At 38.6% G+C, this 19463-nt stretch overlaps 1 protein-coding gene across 4 annotated transcripts in view; it reads left to right on the forward strand.

The window, feature by feature from the left end:
• Positions 1 to 19463, forward strand: part of LOC144958042 (uncharacterized) — a 39235-nt gene that overhangs the window by 17531 nt on the left and 2241 nt on the right. For 2 of the 4 annotated variants that reach the window (XM_078889624.1, XM_078889626.1), the window contains exons 12-21: positions 366 to 649; positions 1978 to 2469; positions 5116 to 5625; positions 7375 to 8089; positions 11895 to 12528; positions 13597 to 13819; positions 15758 to 16090; positions 17727 to 17831; positions 18398 to 18436; positions 19277 to 19378. In XM_078889624.1, the coding sequence (XP_078745750.1) occupies positions 366 to 649; positions 1978 to 2469; positions 5116 to 5625; positions 7375 to 8089; positions 11895 to 12528; positions 13597 to 13819; positions 15758 to 16090; positions 17727 to 17831; positions 18398 to 18436; positions 19277 to 19378 (3437 nt within the window). The remainder of the gene's footprint in view (positions 1 to 365; positions 650 to 1977; positions 2470 to 5115; positions 5626 to 7374; positions 8090 to 11894; positions 12529 to 13596; positions 13820 to 15757; positions 16091 to 17726; positions 17832 to 18397; positions 18437 to 19276; positions 19379 to 19463) is intronic. The other 2 variants (XM_078889625.1, XM_078889627.1) reach the window with 1 other exon arrangement.

Raw genomic sequence — 19463 nt, forward strand, 5'->3', positions numbered from 1 at the left:
TGGAGTAGGCTTTTGAGTCCGAAACTTTCCGTGGCTGGTGTTTTGTTATTTTATTTGTGAGGGTGTATGTGTGTGTGTGTGTGTGTGTGTGTGTGCGTACTTGTATAAATGGGTGTGTGTACAAAAATGTTTTTAATGATGTTTTACAATTTTGTGCGCCTAGAGCTGTTTTGTCAACGGGATTGGGCGCTATACAAATAAACTTTATTTTATTATTATTATTATTATTTAAAAGCTGTTATATTCATTTATGTTTATTACTTTTTACAGATCACAGCTTCTAGCAGCTTACTATCACTTTTACAAGTTCTATCTACCCTTACCTTATTTTCTTTTTTCTTTTCTTTTGGACACTTTGGAAACAGATCATCACCAGGTGATTTGTTATGAATCATCATCGGCTAGATCCAGGCCTAGAATTATTCCTTGCCTCAGCGGTGCTACTAGCAGTGGCAGTAATAAACGCCAGTTATGGGTATCGGTATCTTCTTCATCCAGTGACCACGATGAAGAGGACACCTCCGTATCATCTTCATCAGCAGCAGCTGCAGCTGCAGCACCCACCCTATCCAATTTCCTACATCCAAGTTTGCCAGGGAATCAGAATCATGGGTACGAACCTGGCTCTCTCAGTGCAATTGTTCTTGAGGTGAGTTGTCACGGGGGCATATACAATAGGATTGATTCTGGAGTTATAGACAATAGGATTGATTCTAGAATTAGAGAATAATAATAATCAGTGCTGATGGTTTTCCTCGGATCTGCGGAAATCCGCGATTTTTGTGTCAGAGGAGGAATTCCCTCCTTTAAAAAAAAAGGCATTTTCCTCAATCAAATTTTCTGGCTTTGAGAGATTTGATGTGTAGTGGAACAAACTGGTGCAGTTTCCCCACTATCCAGAAGATAGCTAGAGTAGTTTATCATCTCAATGTTATGTTTGCAGAAAGTAATAATCATGGAAGGCAATCTTCTGTATAACTAGAACTTTATTAAATGAAAATAAACATCGCATTTCAGCATCAACTGATTGCTAAACTCTAAGAACAAGTAACTAGCCAGTAGAAAGGGAACTGCCAGAATTACATAAGCATGCCAGATTGACCAATGGCACCAGATTGGCCAATTGGTGCCAAATCCAATATACTACACTCAATGGCCCTAAAAGTGGGGGTTAGTGAGGTAAACATGTGGCGTTAATAAAACCATTCATAATTTTCCTCCTTTTTTCCCTTTTTGAAACCATCAGCACTGAATAATAATACTAATCCAACTGTTATCTTAGATCTGACAAGAGTCTGATGAAGGTAAGATATTCTGTAAAACACTCCTATTTTCTGGTTGAAACTCTATATATTCCACTTAAAGAAGATACCTGAAAGTTGTTTTGTCCCCCATGGATGTAAGGAATATTGTCCATGACTATGGTTTGCCATATTTTCCCAATTCTTCGACTTTAAATATCGTATGAACAAAGCATAATGAGTAGAAGCACAGAGGAGAAAAATTGTCGCTTCACTGAGACAGCCACACATTTGAATAGTGCACTCAACGTGTGCTTGTGCGGTTATGTGGTCTTGTGATATGACACTCTTTTGGATCAGAAGGTCCTGGGTTCAAGCCTCGCTCTGCGCATAGTCGAGTCCTTGGAAAAGGCTCTTTACCCACATTCTCTCACTGTACTTGTGTTTAAAATGAGTGCCTGGCCGTGACAGTGTTGTCTCTGTCTACATGTTATGTGTTGCTGTTTGTCAGGGACCCTTTGTAAAGCGCTTTGAGCACGTTTAGTGGATATTGCGCTATATAAAAGCTCAATTTCAACTTACAATCCAGACAGATGGCAGGGAAATATTTCTCTCATTTACTTTTTGACAGTCCACAGATTCTAGCATATTAGTGTCCCTCTTTTATTTTGTTCCAAGTGGTTGATTTTTATTTTCTTTTTCAACTTATTGCTTTTAAAAAATGTTGTTTCCTCAGAGGGCTGCAAGACGCGCTAAAGCCACTGCTTCTACTCGGGAGGATTCTGCTGTTTCCAACTCATTCCTCTCCTCAGCCCCATCATCGTTCCCAGCAGTTGTTAATGGAACTGCATCCGACTCCCCCAACACTGCAATTATGACCATCCCAGCAACTGGTCATGAAAGTGGCCCACGTAATGAAGATCATGATGATGATGATAATACAAATAATAACGGAATAGACATGTCTTCTGCCTCCTTGCATGCACAAAGAGACGATATCAATGGCAATGTAGAGAATATCCAAGAAAGCGACAGCAGTAGCAGATGTAGGCAATTCCACCATCAGAATCACCATGACACTGAGCCTCAGGAGCATCGGTCACAGGACCCCATGCAAGAAGAGACCCTGATGGATGTCCAGACCTGCCCTCATATCCACTCCCCTCCAGCGCCGACAGATCGGTTCCGATCTACATCTTTCCTACAGAATAGAAGCCCTCGGATTCCTGTAAGACTGTTGTTACTAAAGTGTTTGGTTTAGCTCTTTAACTTCTTCTTCTTCTTCTTCTTCTTCTTCTTCTTCTTCTTCTTCTTCTTCTTCTTCTTCTTCTTCTTCTTCTTCTTCTTCTTCTTCTTCTTCTTCTTCTTCTTCTTCTTCTTCTTCTTCTACTTCTTCTTCTTCTACTTCTTCTTCTTCTTCTTCTTCTTCTTCTTCTTCTTCTTCTTCTTCTTCTTCTTCTTCTTCTTCTTCTTCTTCTTCTCATATGCCTTTATATCTGGAGTCCTGTTTTGAAGATGAAGATACTCGTCTTATTTAGTTCGAAAAGTTTTTTATGTATAAAGATTGCAGAGTGCCATATATCTCTTCTCTATGGGTTGAGTATTTACTGCATCATTGCAGTATATGCTCTGCATCTTGCTCCTCCTCCTCACCACATGAGCAGACCGGTGCCTGACTGTGTCAGTTTCATGTGTCTGTGCGTATGCGTTTTAAGTCTATTGTGGTCTGTTCTGAGGCGGAACATGATTAATGTCGCATATGGTAATCATCTGAACGTATTGGTGTAGTAACACATTGGGCTCTTAAATATGCATTTTGCCCCACAGAAATTATGCGGTATGTTTTCTACTCTTTAAGCACTTTCATAATTTTTCCTGTTGTCTGATCATAATAACAGATTTCTTTGTTTTTATCAGGAGAGCGTTGACCTCAATGTATTTTAGTGCTTTTTTTTTTTGGGGGGGGGGGGGGCGCAGTTCATTTCTATGCATGCATATCAGCCTCCAAATATTGATCATTTTTTCCAATCATCTGATGTTTGTGATTTAAAAGGCTTGAATCCCTCGTTTATAGCTGATGCATTTTGAATTTTAAAAATATCTATGAACCAAATGATGATTGAGATGGTCTATTTTTCAAATGATTCACTTAGAATTATGCTGCTGTTTCAGGTGCTCTGTGAAAATCATAAGCAAAGAAGTTGGATATTAGAGGGGTCTTCGTCAAATATGAGAAGGGTCTTTTTAATATATGAGAGGGGTTCCTTATAATATTATGAGAGGGGTCCTTGTAATATATGACAGAGGGGTCTTTGTAATATATGAGAGGAATCTTTGTGATATATGAGAGGGGTCCTTGTAAAATATGTGAGTGGTCTTTGTAAACTATGAAAGTGATCTTTTTGATATATTAGTTAAAATGTATTACATAAGAGTTTCAGGGTTTTTTTTACAATGAAGACTATGACAAGTGAGGAGGGGGTTATTTGGTCGTGACTGCCGTGTGGCTATGTGGTATTGTGGTATGACACTCGCTTTCCGATCGGAAGGTCCTGGGTTCGAGCCTCGCTCGGCACATAGTTGAGTCCTTGGAAAAGACTCTTTACTCACATTCTCTCACCGTACTCAGGTGTAAAATGAGTACCTGGCCGTTAACAGCGTTGTCTTTGTCCGGAAAATTGTAATATCGCCTAACAGGTGTCATGTCTCGTTCTACATGTTGAATGTTGCTGTTGTAAAGCACTTTGAGCACATTTAGTGGATATTGCTCTATAGAAAAGCTCTATTGTTATTTATTTAAAAAAATTTTTTTATTAGAATACAAATCATCCAGTAAATATGATGATTTCAAACAGGGTTGTTTTAACAAAGATGTTATTGAATTTTGTTATCTAAAATTTGAGCATTTATATTGTGCAATATCCACTTAACATGCTAAAAGCGCTTTACAAAAATGTCCCCCTAGCGAGCAGCAACACTTAACATGTAGGACGAGACGTGATGCCTGTTAGGTGATATTACAATTTTTTTTTTTTTGGATGGAGACACCGCTGTTAACGGCAGGGTGGTCATTTTATACCTGAGTAAAGAGACTTTTTCCAAGGACTCGAATTATGTGTCACTCAGAGCAGGACTCGAACCCTGAACCCTTTGATCCGAAGGTGAGTGTCATACCACGAGACCACATAGCTGCACAAATGGTTGGATTTTACTCTCTCCAGTTCATATGATATGCATGGAAAATCGAACAAATTTTCAATGAGGATGAACTCGAGAGAGTTAAGAAGTGGGTTTTCCTGTAGTAGGAAAAGGTTTTTGAAAAAATTACTTTACCAATTATTACTACATTAGATCTCTTTTACTATGTGGTCAGGTGGTATGACACTCGCTTTCGGATCGGAAGGTCCTGAGTTCGAGCCTCGCTCGGCACATAGTTGAGTCCTTGGAAAAGGCTCTTTACTCACATTCTCTCACCGTACTCAGGTGTAAAATGAGTGCCTGACCGTCAACAGCGTTGTCTCTGTCCGGAAACAAAATTGTAATATCACCTGACAGGCATCATGTCTCGTTCTACATGTTATGTGTTGCTGTTGGCCAGGGACCCCTTGTAAAGCGCTTTGAGCACATTTAGTGGATATTGCGCTTTATAAAAGCTCAATTAATAAAAATAATTTTTTTTAAAGATTATTTCATTTTTAAAGATCAATATAGTAAACATGAAATTATGTGTTGAACAAAACAGCTTGGATATTTTTTTTTTTAATGAGAGAAAGTGAGAATATGAGCCTACTTGTCCATAATACCACCCAAATATCTTTTGCTCGATTGAAGTTTGATATGAAACTTAATGTATCATAACACCTTATTCCTTCAGGTGCAGACTGGTAGTCGACAAGAGATTGAACTTAATATTCATGGCATCAGCAATACAACTCTGGCTCATCAACACTACACACCCCACCATCCACATCATTATCACCACCACCACAATAGGGCTACAGCATCAGGTGGGGCTGGTAGTTCATTCCCTGACTGCCACCATCACCACCACCAGCAGCAACAGCATCATCATCATCATCAACATCAACATCCTCATCACCGCCAACATTCTTCAGTGCCAACTCCTACTACACCATGTGGAAGTAATAGTGATTTAGTTTCTGCATCCACTGGTGGGAGTGACAGTGCTAATAATAATAATAATGACAACAACAATAATGATAATAATAACAGCAACTCTGATTCTACGGGAATTAACAATGCCAACAACAACAATACCACCACCACAACCAACAACAACAACACCAACAGCAACAATAACGTTTCCTGCCACTGTTGTCGATGTCCTCTATGTCTGGCTAGTCAATGGCTCTACAATGATGAGGTATGTGCAGAGCTGCTTACTTGAAATTTCCAAAAATAGTATTAGTAGTTTCCAAGGCATAAAAGAAAAATTCTCTTTAACCCCCTCCTTACTACCCATAAGAAAATCGTCACATTCGTATTCACATGCAGCCAACATTTTTCTCATTCCAATTTCTTTTGTACATCATAATTTTTGAACAAAAATGTTTGCTATAGTTAAAGTATATTAACACTGTGTTGAAGAGCTCTTTTAGCAGAAAGAAATATGTATCGCAAGAACTAACAGTTTTTGTGTTTGAGTGAAATAAATCTTATTTTTGTATAGGTTGGGTGTGAAGTTTTGGGGACAATCCGGAAAATGGCTGGTAAGAAGAGAGTTAAATAGCTTTACAAAGAAACAATTTGTTCTCAGCATGGTCCAAAAATGCTCCAAAGTCCTGAATATAGGTTCTAAGGAACTAAACTTTCCTTTTCAACAAAATTTATTGAGTCAAAGAGATCTATGCAGCTCTGTAGCTTAGGCCAAAAATTCGAGGCAGGTCTGTATGTGTCATCCAGAATTTTTTTCATATATATACCAGATAAATTTGCATTAAAAAAAAAGAATTGCATTGATAGACCCATACATAACACCTTGCTTTTAGTGCCTTGAGGGTCCTGATAGCTCAGTAGGTAGAGCACTCGCTTCACATACAAAGGGACCGAGATTGATCCTGGGTGCAGTTGAGTTTTTTTTTCTTCCCCCTATCCACCCACCTGTCCACCCAGCAATGATTGAGTAGCTGAGTCTGTTAGATCTGGCAGAAAGTACTTTGCGATATCCAAATGATGATAGCAGGCAATTTCACACTATAGAAACTGGGATAACCTCAGCTTTATGGGCCTGGTGGCTCTGAAGGACTTCTTAGTGCTTTAGAATCTTTTAAAGAATCTTCTGATGATGAGTAGTGTGTGTAACAAATACACATCTAGATATCCAGCCTGTTAGGTAATAATAATAATAATAATAATAATAATAATAATAATGATAATAATTATAATAATAATAATAATAATAATAATAATAATAATAATAATGATAATAATTATAATAATAATAATAATATATGGTTTTTATATAGCGCCTTACACGCTCAAAGGTGATAGTAAAGTTCTAGGGAAAAGACAACACTTTTACACCAGGGTGATTCCCGAATTAAAATCCATCTCTGATAGGACGAACAAAATGTGTGAAAAAGATTTTTTCCTATGGATTTATTTTTGGGGTTCTTAATCGTCAACGTGATCTTGCAGATATTGAGAAAATCTCATGCCTATTGGGTTTTTTTTCTCTCTTTGCTTATGAAGTAAATGCTCTACCAACTGAGCTATTAGGACCCCCTACTTTGTACTTTTTTAAAGGGACTGAGATAGATCCTGGGTGCCGTCCAGATGTTTCTCTCACTCCCCTGTCCACCCAGCAGAGATTGGGTAGCTAGGTCTGTAAGATCTGGTGGAAAGTACTTTGTGATAGACTAGTGTCTTATCAAAAGGGTAGCAAGCAATTTCTATTGTCTGTTTCATGCTATAGAAATGGGGACAAACTCCAAGTCCATGGGCCTAATGGCTCTGAAGGACTACTATTTTTATTTTTTTTGGGACCGCTACACAATAGCAAATGAAGGCAGTGGATCATTCATGTCATGTTCGTGATTCGCCTCTAGCTGGTGGGATATTATTGATATTTATTCTTTAGATTAACGTGACACTTCATGTATCTCTTTCCCAGACTCAGCCCCCAGCTAACCATCACCACCATCGCCTCAGAGGTTTGATGGGAGCACAAACCATAGGTCATGGCTTGCATATAGCATCCCATACACCTTGTCAGCCAGCCCACCAAAACGCTTCCTCATCAGCAATGTCCTCATCCAATCCTACAACACAGCCCTCCCTCACCTCCTCTTGCTCCTCCTCCACAACAACTTCAGCAGAACCATCAGCTGGAACAACATTCTCACGAGTCACCTTATCATTATCAGTATCATCATCACCATCATCATCATCTTCTTCCTCTTCTTCCTCGTGCACGTCAACATCATCAAGACCGACCTCACTACCTACTTCAGTCTCACAACAACAATCCAACAACAATAACTTGAATCCACCACCGGCCCACTCCCATCATCATCCTCATCTCCACCACCACCACCACCACCATCATCACCTTGGCATCACACCACCAGTAGGTGGTGGAGGAGAAGCAGGAGGGTCAGGGGCAAGAACATTAGGACTGCGACCTCGACCAGTACCTCATCAGAACCCTGCCTCTGCCTCTGCTGCTGCTGCCGCTGCTCTCGCTGCTGCAGCTTCAGCACCTCACCACCAGCACCCAACCCTACCCGGACAACAGTGCGTCACCTACCCACACCTGGGACCAGGAATTCCACTGCACAATCCTGCTGGAGGAACTGCCAGACCTTTCCAGTCAGCTACTAGAAGATGTAAGTAATCCTCATAGATATGCCCAGATCATCAATAGGAAATGAGATTAGCGGAAGAGTAGCGTCCCTTGATTGGACGTCACCTTACAGAGAGAATGTCAATTTGGTTTTGAAGTGTCTCAAGCCGCTTTCACCGGAAGCTAGGACGAGAGACGCATGCGCCCAACCAACATGACGTTCTCTCTCTAATAACTTTTCCGCCATTGACGTCACAGACTATGGGTGACGTCCAATCAAGGGACGTTACTCTTCCGCTAATCTCATTCCCTATGAAGCCCAATTTTTCGTGGACATATCCTTTGAGTGTACTGTGTCACCAGACGTAACTCTATTTTCTCTGAGGAAGAAATAAACAAGGCTCTTTGTTATATATATATTTCCCTGTTTTAGGTTCAAAATAAATCAATAGTTTTAGCAAATGTTTTGGAAAGAATTGTAACACACATGAAGGCTGGTTTTCCAAAACTCGTCAAGTCGATTTTTCTACTTTTTGAAATTTTCCATCCATGAGATAAACTGAAACGTAAATTTTATTTTAAGCATCAATTGACTCAAGAATTTCCTTAGATTTGTGTGAATTTGTAGTTTAAATATGATAAAATAATAGACCGAATGAGAAATTTCAAGGGAAATAATCATCAATATCTTAAAATGGGAAAAACGGAATTAGGGAGTTTGGAAAACCACTCTTCATATATATATATATATATATATATATATATATATATATATATATATATATTATATATATATATATATATATATTATATATATATATATATATATATATATATATATATATATATATATATATTATTATATATTGTACTTATTAGTTCATTTTTAGAATGCAATAATTAACATCAATTGCAGCAGTTTTAGTTTCCATCAAAGTGTGAGGTTAATTACTGCGATTTTGAAAGACGGTTGATATTGATATCATTACTTTTATCATTTTAAATATTCGAGTTTAAGAGATGTCAGATTATTTACTTGATGCCTTGTACATTTGCTTACAAACTACACCATAGTAACTGGTGAGATTACTAAAATTCAAAATGGAATTGTAGACTTGGGAATTTTTCAGGAGTACAGTTGAATCTGTGGAGAAAGCTTTTAACTCTCATTTCTATTCCAATAACAGTATTGTCTAAATGGAAAAAAAAATAATTGCAGTAGCATCTTATAGGCATCCGGGGGTCCCGATAGATCAGTTGGTAGAGCACTTACTTCACACACAAAGGGACCGAGATCGATCCCCGGGTGCAGTCGAGATTTTTTTCTGATCCCCCTGTCTACTCAACAGTGAATGAGTAGCTGGGTCTGTTAGATGTGGTGAAAAGTACTTTGCAATCCAAAGGGTAGCAAGCAATTGCTATTGTTCGTATCACGCTATAGAAATTGGGATAAACTCCGGCTCCATGGGCCTGATGGCCCTCTGAAGGACTATTTATAGGCATCCTGTTGCTGTTGACATGACTTTGAATAATTTTTTTTGGAGCTCATTTTATAGATATTGCACCATATATAAGCACATATTTATTTTTTATTGGGTGCCTGTGAGCACAGAAAATTGTGTCTTTTGATTAGTTTGTCATCGTTCTTAACATGGAACTATAGCGGGGAAAAAAACAAACCGAAAATGAAAGAAAGACATTTTAAAAAATTAATAAGGAAATACAGAAAGCAAAGATCAATTAACCAGTAGATTTTAGACCAATCAAAACATTAAATTTGTGACACACCTTCACACGTGCTCGGACAAACATAGTTGGTTGTTTATTAACAATAACGTGAATGGAATCGACCTCTCTTTGATCATTGTTATTGTTTTTATACCGCCATATGGATGATTAATTATCACACGATTTTCTCGATTTTAATTATGTGGGTGGTTGGATGGGAGCATCACCCTTGAATCATATACCTATGATGTTCGCATGGGTGTACGATCCGATAGTGATGTTGTTTTTTCTTCTCTTTACTAGCCTATCCTGCTTCTTTGGTTTGTGATTGTATTTTTGACAGGGGATATTTTTTTTTCTGTAAATCTTCTGCCTGTTTGTTCTTGATTATTTATAATTTAACTTATGATATCTTTAGGTTATGATTTTGATTTACATTTGTACTATTTTTGTTAGATTGCTTGTTTTTTTTGTTTCAGCGGTCTCTCATATAACCTCAATTGTGTTGGAAGAGACCTAAAGCAACAAACAAACAAAAGATTTTAATTATAAACGTTTAAATTTACAAATAAATTTCTGTGTTGGTTCTAATGATCAAGCGGTATAACTGTGAGTATTTTACTTAAAACACAAGTAATCGATAGTAAAACCTGTGTAGCTTGTTGTGTCTACTAATCACTGCATTGTTTACATTATGACGATTGTCCGAGAGGCGTGGTTATCTACCTGTCTATTGTCTGTATCTTTAAGTAATGGAAGCCAAAATATATACTCCCTTTGTCTATATATTGGGGTCCCGATAGCTCAGTTGTTAGAGCACTCACTTGCACATGCATAGAGCAGACCTGCCGTTCATACCGATTAATCGGTATCATACCGATTTGCAAGACCTTTTTTTCTTATTTACCGATTTCCTGATTTACTTGCCGATCGTACTGATTTCCCGATCTGCATGCCGATCGTACCGATTTCACCAAGTGACCAAGGGCCCGCAGCCCTCCACCCCTCTCTTTTACGCTTACTTTGTGCTTTACGTTGCACGTTAAAATTTTCAAGTCTCGTGAACTTTGACCCGTCCCGCGATACCTCGATAGATCACATGACGTAGCGACCCTCTTTGTGATGTCCTCACACAGATAGAAAACACACACGGCGCGTTATTTAGTTTTCATTTCCTTTGTGAAGCGACAGCGAGCTGTACTGGTAAACCACCGCGGTCCCTGGTTTCTGACTCGTTACCAAGTGCCACCATCTTTAAATAAGTTAGTAGTCCGATTGCCAGATTGGCGTTGTGCGTGTCATTTTGGGTGTTGGGGAAAAATAAGGGGGGGGGGGGGGGGGGGGGTTGTGACGCTTTGGTTAGTTTGGGTTTGAGTGACAAGTGTCAAATTGTGACACTTGGGATCGACCAAAAAGGTAAGGAGGCTATTAAAGCCTTATGTTTTCTTAATAAATATTGTTTCTTATGCTTCGACCTCTAATTTTACGTCTCATACTGATTTTTTGCCCCAGATACTGATTTTTTTACAATGTCATACTGATTTCCTTTTTCGTGAAGTGGCAGGTCTGCATAGAGACTGAGATGGATGACGGGTGCAGTTGAAAATATTTTCAGACCCCCTGTCCACCCAGCAGTGATTGGGTAGATCTAGCAGAAAGTAATTAGCGATAGACCATTGTAGTGTCCTATCCGAAGGGTAGCAGGTAATTGCTATTGTCCGTTTCACGCTATACTATAGAAACTGGGATAAACTCCAGCTCCATGGGCCCAATGACTCTGAAGGAGAACTTTGCATATAAAATTGAAACAGTAACACACCACTTGCTTGAATGTCAACCTCTTGAAGACCTGAGATGCACATTCCTCCCACCAAATCCAAGCATCAGTAACACACTTTATAGTCACCTGGAACAACTACAAAACTTCTGCGTCATGGCACAAGACCGAAGGGCTAGAGCTCAGGTGGTCGCTGGTTCGGATAAGTAAGTAAGTAAGTAAGTAAGCATATAAAATTATTGCAAGCTGATATTCTATTTTCTTCTTGTTACTTATAATGCACAGTAATCACAATTTTCCTAATTTTTTTTTTTTTTTTTTTTTTTTTAATTCTTCATTCTAGTCCTCGGGCATCCACTTCAAGCACATATCCACCACCATCACTACCACCAAGGACCTCCCACGGTAGCAGGACATCTCCAACCACCACCACCACCCTTAGCAGCTTACCATCACCATCATCATCCTACCCCGTCCATCCCAACAACCCAGCAACAACCACCCCAGCCACAACAACAACAACAGCAGCAGCAGCAACAAGCTCACCAACCTTACCACTACTGTTACCGACACGGCTGTGCCCTTCCTCTCCATCTTCCTCCCCCACCAGCCCACTATCATCCTCAATCCTCGTCTTCCTCCTCATCCTCCTCCTCCTCCTCCTCCTCTTCATCCTCTTCCTCATCCTCCTCTTCTTCCTCGTCCACTGCCGCTTCATCTTCAGCTCCAACTTCCTCTTCATCTGCTGCTTTAGATGCATCCCACGGTGTTGTCTTACCACCACCAGCACAACCTCCCACCACATCTCAACAACAACAACAACCACCGCTTCAACCATGCAGTTGTTTCCACCACAGTTTACATCACCATGGCAACGCCATTGTCTCTGTCAGACCACGTGCCCACATTCAGCCTCCCGGAGGGCCATCTTCCTCGTCAGGAGGATCAGCAAGATTTTTGCCCTACAGTTTTGTCAAGTAAGTTTGTTGTTCCCTATTTAGCAGTGCTGATGGTTTTCCTCAGATCCGCGATTTTGGAGTCCAGAGGAGGAATTTCCTCCTTTCAAAAATTACATTTTCTCGAAACAATGTGCTAGCAATGAGAGAGTTGATGTGTGGTGGAACACACAGGTGCAGTTTCCCACTCTCCAGAAGTTAGCTAGAGTATCAATGATAGTCTATCATCTCAATTGCTCAAAAAGTTGGGTTCAGTGCAGTAAAAATGGGGCTTAAAGGCAATCGTTCAACATTTTCCTACTTTTTCACCTTTTGTCACCATCAGCACTGATTTAGAGAATCAATACAGATAGTATGAAGTTGACGCCACTCAGGTTTTTGTCATTGCTTTTTGCCATCCGCATTTATGAGTAATAATTCTCACGAAACTGTATTAACCAGACTATAAACGTTCAAGGTTACACATAGTTTTGTGTGTTGGTCCGTTATACTTCTGGATGGCAATGTTGTGAGCTTCTTAGCCAAGTGCAAACTATCTGTAGGTACTCGCTGGATTCCAGCACTCTCTAGAATCAGATACACATGGGAGGTAACCAATACATATACCATGTTCTTCAAATATTATTTCCTGCCTTATTTCCTGCCTTACTTCCCTTATCACCAATATGGTCGTTTAGCTCCAGTGTGACAATTTGCAGAGCATGCTGGAATTGCCATGCTAGAATCCAACAAGTGCTGTAATTCATTTTATTATTGTCATAGTTGCATAAAATTGTGCACTCAATTGATTTATTTTAGATTTCAGAACAATATTTATCATTCTTTAAACCTTTAATATGAGAGAAAAATGATTTCATTTCCTCAAAATCAAAATACATATGGTTTAAGTTTAAGTTTTTAAATTTAAGATCAGCACAACCCTTGATGTATATATGAAGACAAACCAGGTTGTGGCACAGGCTATATTAGAAAAAAATTATCATCATGCCTTACAGCCCTCAATTCGATGCCACCATGAAAATTGTTAGATTTATAAAGAAAAATTGTTCACCATGGATATTTACATTTTTGAATCTTAAAATTTGTCAGCTTGGATCCAGGACCTACAGGCAGTGCCCAGCAGACTCTGTGGGGTCCAAACCATTTGCAAATACAAACCCCAGCACACCAGCAACCTCCTCTACCTCCACCAGCATCACGGCAACCTCCACCAGCCCATGTGGGCCACCCGCAGACTTTACCCCTCCCCACTCACCATCCCCACCACCAACACCAGCAACAAGCGGCATCACAGCTGCCACCACCATATCGTGTAAGTTTTTTTAAAAACCTATTTTTCTTTTAATTCACTCAATCCTACTTTTCAAAATTGGAAAAAAATGTATAAAAAATGAGCATGTACATAGAAAGTTTTATTCAACAACCATTAACATGTAAAAACTAAAAACATTAGCTTCGATGCTACGCCTATATTTTGTCTAAGAAAAATGTAATAAATAGGCATGGGGTAAAAGTAACCTGGGTAAAATACGGATATAGTCGGTGTTAGGGTTGAGTGAGAGTTAAGGAAAGAAGAAATTTAATTTGCCTCTTTTTGTTGCATTATGTTGTTATTTTCTTTTCTTTGAATCTGAATCTGAACCAATAAAATGCAAAAGGTCTCTGGCTCCATGATTGCAAATATGTTGCAATGGGAAGATGAAAAAACAAAAAACAATGGGTGATTTACCTTAAGACGATTGGTCTGATGAATGCTGTAACGAAAGTTGACTTGGCTTCCTGTTGTATGTATTCATTATCACGTTACATTCAGCAGGATGAAGTGTCACGTGTCATTTTTTGGTCCGTTTTAATAAAAATAATAATAATGATAATCATAATAATAATAATAATAATAATAATGATAATAATAATAATAATAATAATAATAATAATAATAATAATAATAATAATAATAATAATAATAATAATAATAATAATAATAATAATAATATCATTATTGTCCATTAAGGCATTTTTCATTTGGTTACAACATATACATAATATACACAAACGGACATGCATGAAACAAAAAGTGCGAATCCACACAAACACACACATGCACAAACACACACTCAAAACACTCACACCTAAATGCTTACAAGCAAGTTGAGGTCGCCCAAGAGGCACCTGGGGCAATTTTCACTTGCCCTATCTATTTTCTCGAAACAGTAAACTGGATAAGGCTTTTCCAAGATCGTGTTTGAAGATTAAAGAGCAGAAAGGACCAAGAACAGTGCCTTGTGGTACTCAAACTTAAAAACTTCTGTATTTATATAATGCAATATCCACTAATCGTGCTCAAAGCGATTTACCAAGGGTTCCTAGCCAACAACACTTAACTGATAGGACGAGACATGATGCCTGTTGGCGATATTAATATTCTTTTCGGACTGAGACAACACTGTTAAGAGCCAGGTACTCATTTTACACCTGAGTGAGGTGAGAGGATATGAGTTAAGAGCTTTTTCTAAGGGCTCAACTGTGCGCTGCACACAACCAGATTTGATCCCTGGACCTTCCGGTCTGAAGGCGGATGTCATACTACAAGACCCCACGCATAGCTGCTTAACTCACTCAATCCTAACACCGACTATATCCGTATTTTACCCAGGTTACTTTTACCCCATGCCTATTTATTACATTTTTCTGAGACAAATTATAGGCATAGTATCAAAGCTAATGTTTTTTAGTTTTTGCATGTTAATGATAGTTGAATAAAAATTTCTATGTACATGCTCATTTTTTAATTCATTTTTTCCAATTTTGAAAAGTAGCAAAAATCTCTAGGATTGAGTGAGTTAACACTCCTGACAATAGAGTTCATGGGTCACTACTTTTGTCATCTACGATAACTTAGACTTAGAACTAGAACTTCTCTTTCTTTCTGACCCCACTAGTTAGAGAATCTGATCTTTTCTAGTCACTTGTAATAAAATCAACTATTGTCATACTTTTTAATTCATTCATTTTTGCTTCTTACGTCACCACAGCAGCCCCCACCTCCACCTCAGAATCTGATCTTTTCTATTCACTTGTAATAAAATCAACTATTGTCATGTTTTTTAATTCATTCATTTTTGCTTCTTATGTCACCACAGCAACCCCCACCTCCACCTCAGAATCTGATCTTTTCTAGTCACTTGTAATAAAATCAACTATTGTCATATATTTTAATTCATTCATTTTTGCTTCTTACATCACACCACAGCAGCCCCCACCTCCACCTCAAGCAATGGATAGCAGTATGCTACAACCACCCCCATCCTTGCAGCAACAGCAAGCGTCAGCATCCGATTGTAGCGGTAACAGTCAGACTCACCACCAACCTCCACAGGGTAGTGTCGGCGATGGCAGCAGTATAGGTCACCATCCTTCCTCACATTTCCCCCCACCCCCTCCAAGTCAACAACACCAACCGCTATTCCCCACCAACTGGAGTAGACGGGACCGCGTCAATCAAATGCTTTTCGCAGCCGCAGCTGCGGGTCATTCGCCTCATCCCCATCTTCCTCATGGACACGTGCATGCTCTCCCAAGGATGGTAAGTGAAGACACTCCATTTTTTATATAAGTTAGTGGATGTCTATGGTTGTGTCGTCTTAAAAACAACAACAAACTGTTATTGATGTGTATCGTCATGTGTACCGTCTGCCTTCTATAATGTGATAAGAAATGGCTCCTTTTTTTTTTTTTTCCGTTTATTATTTTGATTCAAGCAAATCTCAAATAACCAACTGGGTGGGTTCCTGACCTCCAATAGTGGGCAGGGAGGCACCTACTGTGTCTTCTATCCCTCTATAGCTGTTTTCCAACATGCTTTCTGTCTTTGTCTTGGAATGAGATTACTTGGCTTTGTCCAGATCTCAAATAACCAACTGGGTGGGTTCCTGACCTCCAATAGTGGGCAGGGAGGCACCTACTATGTCTTCTATCCCTCTATAGCTGTTTTCCAACATGCTTTCTGTCTTTGTCTTGGAATGAGATTACTTGGCTTTGTCCAGATCTCAAATAACCAACTGGGTGGGTTCCTGACCTCCAATAGTGGGCAGGGAGGCACCTACTGTGTCTTCTATCCCTCTATAGCTGTTTTCCAACATGCTTTCTGTCTTTGTCTTGGAATGAGATTACTTGGCTTTGTCCAGATCTCAAATAACCAATTGGGTGGGTTCCTGACCTCCAATAGTGGGCAGGGAGGCACCTACTGTGTCTTCTATCCCTCTATAGCTGTTTTCCAACATGCTTTCTGTCTTTGTCTTGGAATGAGATTACTTGGCTTTGTCCAGATCTCAAATAACCAACTGGGTGGGTTCCTGACCTCCAATAGTGGGCAGGGAGGCACCTACTGTGTCTTCTATCCCTCTATAGCTGTTTTCCAACATGCTTTCTCTGTCTTTGTCTTGGAATGAGATTACTTGGCTTTGGTCCAGGCCCTGGTCTTTTCTTGCATGTTTCTTGATTAGCCTTAGAATATCTTTTATTCATATCTATCGCTGTTTGTTTAGTGTTTAAAAAAATATTATTTGTAATAAATGTTGCTCACATAATTGAAGATCCCAGTACTAAATGTACTTAAGTCACATTTTCATGATTTTTATCTAATCAGTGATAAACTTAAAGCATAATCACCACGGTTCACTCATCAATTTTGTTCATGATAAAAACTTGAGCTTGAGCTAATATCCACTGAATGTGCTCAAAGCGCTTTACAAAGGGTCCCTGACCAACAACAACACGTAACAAGTATAACGAGACATGACGCCTGTTAGGCGATATTACAAATTTTTTTTCAAAGACAACGCTGTTAAAGGCCAGGTACTCATTTTACACCTGAGTATGGTGAGAGAATGCGAGTAAAGAGCCTTTTCCAAGGATTCAACTTTGCGCCAAATGAGACTCAAACCCAGGAATGTATAATCCGAAAGCAAGTGTCATACCATAAGACCACATAGCCGCACACATAATCATAGACCATAAACATAATCTAAGTCCCCTATCTCAAAAATACAGTTTTATTTTTTTGATTACTCTATATAGCTTCATCCAAATTTTAACCTCCATTTTTTTTTTTTTCAAAACTAACTTCCTGTGACTTAAGTTGTTTTTTTTTAGCACTAGGCTTTTCAATTTTTTAAGACTTGAATTTTATTATTTTATTTTATTTTATTTGTCTTCCTTAGCACTTGATGACTCAATTCCAACGTGACATGAGGATTGGTGTGAGACGTCCAGCCCTGGGTTTGCCGTATCGACACTCTGTGTCTTATCATTATGGACCAGGAGGGGTGAGTACATCTTCATATGCGTTGCTTGCTTCTTTTGTGATATTTAGAAAAGTCTAGGGCGTGGGGTGGGAAAGCAAGGAGTTTTATCTTGTTGTAAGGTACTTTACCAACAAACAAAAAAAACAATCCAATACAATACAATATAGCGTAATATCCACTAAACGTGCTCAAAGTGCTTTGCAAGGGATCCCTAGCCAACAGCAACAAATAACCTGTAGGACGAGACATGACGCTTGTTTAGTGCCATTACAATCTTTTAACCAACCGAGACAATTATATCACTCCGTCTTTGATTTTATGTTTACAAATTTTGAGGTTAGAATGTGAATTTGATGAATCTGTCAAATGTTATAGTCCAACAGTTCAAGGATAGTTATTAGTCAAATTTTAAGCTTTACACTACTTTATTCAGTTTTGAGCCGATTGCTCACATCTTAAGTATAGTTATTAATCGCATTGTGCATGGTGACATTGTTGATATTCAGTATAATAATGTGTATCTATTATATTTACATGTCAGTAATCAGCTTTCTCATGGTCACAACATTGCATTTTTATTTTTACAGGATTTTGAACGCTTCCCTCGTCCCATGTTTATACACAGGGTAAGTCTATTTAAGATGTAGTTGGCTTAGTTACTAAATAAATATGACAAACTTATTCTTCTGATTGAACAGATATTATAAAATGAGTTCAACCATATTGGTTTATTCCATGGATTATTAAGATACATGAGGAAATTATATAAAAACCTACAATTATGTCGCTTAAGTTAACCCTCTCCTTACCACCTCCAGCAAAATCGTCACATTTGTTTCGACACAATAGGCATTTTTCTTATTGAGATATATTTTGTACATCACAAACTTTGAAGAATGATCTTTGTTTAATTAATAAGAGCATAAAGTTGTTTTGTAGAGTGTCTTGTTTGAGTTTAAAAGTTAATTTATCTTCTAGGAAAGACTGCCATTTTGGGAAAATACTGAAAAGGATCAGTAAGGAGGGAGTTAAACGAATACATTATGCATGCTTCTTTTAAAGATAAATGCCAATCTGCCATTCCCATCGTCAAGTGACTGGCCAGTTTGCCCAAGCATATTTTCTAAATGGTCATTTGAGTCATCGGGTGGTAAAATTACCCTTAATTTATAAAAGGGTTACGAATATCAATCTGTTAAAAAAACCCAACAATTTCATGATTTTTAAATTTGCCAGTAATTCTGTGTTCGTGGGCAAAAATTCAGCATTGGCTGTATGGAACAATTGTGGTCCCCTGCCCTGCTTTTTAAAAAAATTTTTTTTTTTAGAATAAATGTGTCCCAACAAATAAACAATAACCCTTTCGGTCCTATTTCTAAGCACTTAATAGGGATAATATGATAATGAAAAGGAGAGGAAAAAAGATTTGTTGACTTTTTGTTTGTTTGTTTGTTTGATCTCATCAGCCTTCTATGGAGAATCCAATGATGGATATGAATCAATGCAATGTGATGGGGGCTACTCAAGATACCATTGAACGCAATACATTGCCACACAAGTACAAAAAGGTTGGTCGACGTCCCCTTTTATGATTTGAATAGTTATTGTCATCATCATCATCATCATCATCATCATCATCATCATCATCATCAT

The sequence above is a fragment of the Berghia stephanieae genome, chromosome 12, assembly GCF_034508935.2.
Source record: "Berghia stephanieae isolate SIO BIC M18660-M18661 chromosome 12, UCSD_Bste_1.3, whole genome shotgun sequence".
In the NCBI taxonomy this organism is placed as follows: domain Eukaryota; kingdom Metazoa; phylum Mollusca; class Gastropoda; order Nudibranchia; family Aeolidiidae; genus Berghia; species Berghia stephanieae.